Source organism: Pundamilia nyererei, unplaced genomic scaffold (assembly GCF_000239375.1).
Source record: "Pundamilia nyererei isolate P.nyererei 1_Seehausen unplaced genomic scaffold, PunNye1.0 scaffold00013, whole genome shotgun sequence".
Lineage (NCBI taxonomy): Eukaryota > Metazoa > Chordata > Actinopteri > Cichliformes > Cichlidae > Pundamilia > Pundamilia nyererei.
In genome coordinates, this window is record NW_005187414.1 from 4,094,778 (window position 1) to 4,099,385 (window position 4,608).

The window sequence follows — 4,608 nt, forward strand, 5'->3', positions numbered from 1 at the left end:
CCCCAACCGGTCGCAGCAGATGGCCCCGCCCCTCCCTGAGCCTGGTTCTGCTGGAGGTTTCTTCCTGTTAAAAGGGAGTTTTTCCTTCCCACTGTCTCCAAAGTGCTGCTCATAGGGGGTCATATGATTGTTGGATTTTTCTCTGTATCTATGAAGCGCCTTGAGGCGACTTTTGTTGTGATCTGGCGCTATAGAAATAAAATTGAATTGAATTCATGTCACTGTCCCCGTGTCTCTCTAGCTGGCTCACGCTGGCTACACGTGTTGTTGTTTTTTGTTTTTGTTTTCTGTCTCTCCTCCTCCTTTCTGCCTGGGTGGAGCTCGTTACGGGCTCTCGCTCTTGGCCCACCACCTGTGTGATTGTGTCCACCTGCTGCTGATCTGGCTGATTTCCCCATCTGCTATTTAAGGCAGTGGCACAGAACAGCTCACCGCTGGAACGTTGAACCTCCTGAGTTCGTGCTCTCGGCATTATCAAACTAATCCCCTGTGTGTATTTTACTGTGGAACTAACATTGAATTCTCTGTGTAGACATCCCTCTTCTGGACCAAATCACGGGACCTGCCCGGGTGTGGCAGCGTGTGTTGAGTTTCGGAGCGAGTGCGGCTGAAGAGGAGTGCGTGTATATGTATATATTATAAATAAAATAAATAAATAATCCCCTTTTGTTCTCAAAGAAAGAACTGTCTGCGCGTGAGTCTGTCCAGTAGCCATGACACTTCAGGTGTCAAGCCAGTGTATATCCTGTATATTTACTTTGTGTTGGAAACCCAGTATTATCAATATCATGTTGGTGTGCATGTAGTAAAAAATGTCTGCCATTGCAGTAGAACTAATGGAGATTTAAAATAAATATTAAAGCGTTTTTGTCTAATTTATACTTTGGTGTTTTTGTCCACATTTTTTACACCATTACTGGAATCAGGGTTTGTACTTGGGCTTAAACATTACTTGACTGGATAAGATATCAAACATTATTATGTTCCTATATGGTTTTGGCTACAGTGAATAGGTCAATAAGAGTTTCTCTAAGTGGGAGGATATAATTTTATTTAATAGCTTCCAACGTGTTATATAAAACCTCTCTACACCTTTAAGAGCTGCAAGAGCACACGTAATTTATTTAGTCAGATTTGACTGGAGAACACCTTCCCATTGGACTTTTTAAGGGATATTCCACATTCCTTTGGGTGTAAGAATTCATCTTACCTGGATCCCATACTTGTCCAAGGTCCAGTGGGTCTTGAGCAGCCAGCATTTCCTCTGTTCCCACCACAAAGCATGGTCCGACCAATCCTGAGGAGCCTCTGCAAGGCAGACGTATTAAGTAAGACATTTTATCACCCGCATATTATTATCACATGTCAGGTTTAAGGGGTAGTTCACACATAAAGTTATTGCACTAATTTACATGTCGGGTTTAAAGAGCCTTCAGGGGGAGGTTCTGGCTCCATAGGTAACATACTTCACCAACAACTACATCTGCTAGCGTCACAAATATTTTCCGCTCCCACGGTTGTGTAGGTGGTGTGGTTTAATGAGTCTACCTGACATCATCTTATGGTGCTGGGCTGAAATCCATCTGTTGATGACAAGCCGCTTAGTCATTTATTATGTCCCATGCTCTTTGAATCACCTCCATAAAGTTGCCTTCAAGTTAGCCACATTAGCTCCTCTGTGTTTATAGAGGAGCGTAAATTGATATCAGATCAGAGACTGGCTGAACTTTGGCCCCTGGGGCTACACAAGTTGGCGCACTGTGACAACACAATGGCACTGTAGTGTAGAAGAATGCAGCTCAAACAAGGGTGCGGCTTGGCCAGCAGAGCTGTTGTAGCACCACATGCAGGTTGAGGTTGTTTGTTAGCCTTTGTAGTTACACACTTTTAAAATTCCTTCCAGCCACTATGCAGAAACACATCCGTGCTAAGCACACTTACTGATTTTCTCCACCAGCTTAAGCATGAGGCCACCGATGTGCAAGTCTCCCATCACCCTCATCTTAAATTTCATGGACTCGTCACCTTCCTTTTGATCCACCTGCACAGATAGCTGCCACGATGTTTCTCCATATTTTGCAGGTGTAGCCATGGTCCTGTTCTAAAAAGACAATGAAGAGATTATTTAAAAAAGGTGGGGGTGCTCAAGGGTTTAGTGAACGTGACCACAGGGGCACAGCACAGGGGATCTTAGAAGGAAACTACTATCTCTAATTAAGCACTTAGTGAGGGGAATTACTCTAAAATATGTGGATTATTTTGCTGATCCCGTTTGTTCGGATATTAAGGAAATGTCTGGGATTGAGTCAGAGGATTGAGTGTTTCTCAACATTCTGATTTACTTGGCAAAGATTTCACCACCACACATCCCTTACTGTTTCTGTCTCTGAGTGGCCGCGTATGGAGTAGATTCGAACTCTGCTTCTGCTGCAGTGTCTCTGCAATGATACTGCAGCCCCCGATCTACTCCCCTCACTCAATACCATTTATAAATAAGACACCAGCGAACACACCGACGGGCGGAAGAAAACAGATCAGACTGCAGAGCACGCAGCATGCGCTAACTAACGCGACACAACCTAGTATAACAGCACACATCTGGGGGATTGATTGGTTGATGATATTAATAAGGTAGAGTGATGGATGAAAGACACAAGGCAGATAAGAAAGGAAAGGGGGAGAAGGAGGAGCAGCACAGCTGTGGAATGTGTTACGAGCAGGGACACGAATCTGGTGCAGGAGAGATCATACAAAACAACAATCTCCACACACTGCACCAGCCTACATTTATATCACATCTGAGCTCTGAAATGTGGGAAATAAAGACATGAAAACTCTGACACAAACTAATCTGAACTATTCACCGCAACACTGTATATCAGTGACTTTTTGATACTGTGTTGTTGTGATGATGGATTTTTTTATATACACACACTCTGCTTTCTTTGTGCTGCTCCCTTCCTGCACTATGCGCTGCTGTAGGGTGCAGTAAAAAGTTGGAGCTTGCATGCCTGCTGAGGGAAAGCTTGTTGAGATGTGTCGGAGTATGATGAATTCACTGGCATAGTATTACACTAGCTGCAAAAAAAAACTGATGGAGACAGCAAATTTGTTTTAATGCAGAAGCTGTAATAAGAGAAAAGCAAATATATTCATGCAAAATATACAATTCAATGAGATCTCATATTGGAACTCCTCATACAGGACACCCACACCACGTAAAAAAAGGCCTCAGCGATTCCTTATTCAATGTAAATAGTCACTAAGCTCAGAAACAATCCTTAAATCATTCAAAAATTATGAAAAACGATAGAAAACTTTCTTTAGAAACTTTCATAAACAGAAACTTTCCAAGAATTCATGATTCCCAGAAGAGTCTTGGGGTGCATTTATCGCTGAGCCCTATATAGGCCTACGGATAAATCCCAACAGGGTCATCGCAATCATGTGTTATGATTTATTTTTTTTCGTCAGAGATCAAATTCCGTAGTAAAATAACGGTAACCTCTCCCCCTATCAAGTATATACAAATTTCCCAACCGAGAATAAGAAACCCATTCTTACCTTAAATTAAAGTTTCCTGCCAGTGAGCAATTCCTGGATATTTTCTTGGGAAGTGGACTGACCCCGAGAATGAGGCTCCTTTGGGAGTAAAACACGCCCAGTTCACACAGGTAGAGAACGGAGGTGGGAACGTAGGAGGAAGTGGCCGAGGTGCACGTAGCATAATATCCCACAGAGGTGAGTTTGTTCTCAGCCTCAGTATACGGACGGCTGTTTAACTGTTTTCAGCAAAATATGAGAAATAAAATGAATAAACTACCATACTGTCCGTCTCAGTGGTTAAAAGGTACAGACCAGCTAAAGCTAGCAAGTTTATCAATGCTAACAAAAATATTTCAGTGAACATACTCAGCCGCTCAGCTAATACTGTCACTTTGTTACCACTTTGTTATTGTGGAAATAACAAGAAAACGGCAGCTCTTAGTTGGCTCAAATAGAGATGTCAGTAGAACCAACACTGCAACACGAGGTTATTAAATTTAATTTGGTTTTACATTATACTAAGAGGTTTGTTTGTTGTTGTTTTAAAATGTACCTTCATAATTTACAGACTACTTGAAATGCTAATCATCTTTTTGAGAAACAAAAATTTTCACCATGGTACTGTTAATATCTTTTTACTAATAAGGACCAGGAAGACTATCGTACAAAAACGTCAGATTGTTACAGCTGCCCATTTTGGATGCAATTGTAAGAGTAGATGCGGGAAATTGTATCACTAAATATACATCATGCTAACCCACTGTGCCTCAAACTGAAGAAATCTTCAAAATAATGGCCTATGCACTTTCAGATTTGTTTAGATGTTGGGTATTTTAGGTTGTATATTCAAGGCAAAAATATTCTTTCTACTTTTCCAAGAGACCTGGCCATTCTTCCAGTGATAATTAGATATTATTTTCTGATGTAAATAAAAAGTAAATTTCACTCAAATATTATTACTCATGTAATATACGACCAAATGACAGAACAGAGCTTTGCAAAATAACACAAAAAAGGTGAAGAGCATTTTATATATTTATTTAAAAACGCATACTGTGTATA

At 41.1% G+C, this 4,608-nt stretch overlaps 1 protein-coding gene across 2 annotated transcripts in view; it reads right to left on the reverse strand.

Moving 5' to 3' along the window:
* fermt1 (FERM domain containing kindlin 1) overlaps nt 1–3,705 on the reverse strand; it is a 12,214-nt gene extending 8,509 nt beyond the window's left edge. Inside the window, exons 1-4 of one of the 2 annotated variants that reach the window (XM_005724930.1) lie at nt 3,565–3,705; nt 2,934–3,091; nt 1,942–2,101; nt 1,211–1,308 (exon numbers count right to left, since the gene is read on the reverse strand). In XM_005724930.1, the coding sequence (XP_005724987.1) occupies nt 1,211–1,308; nt 1,942–2,092 (249 nt within the window). In that variant the 5' untranslated portion in view covers nt 2,093–2,101; nt 2,934–3,091; nt 3,565–3,705. The remainder of the gene's footprint in view (nt 1–1,210; nt 1,309–1,941; nt 2,102–2,933; nt 3,092–3,564) is intronic. The other variant, XM_005724929.2, reaches the window with a different exon arrangement.
* Between the last annotated feature and the right edge of the window lie 903 nt (nt 3,706–4,608).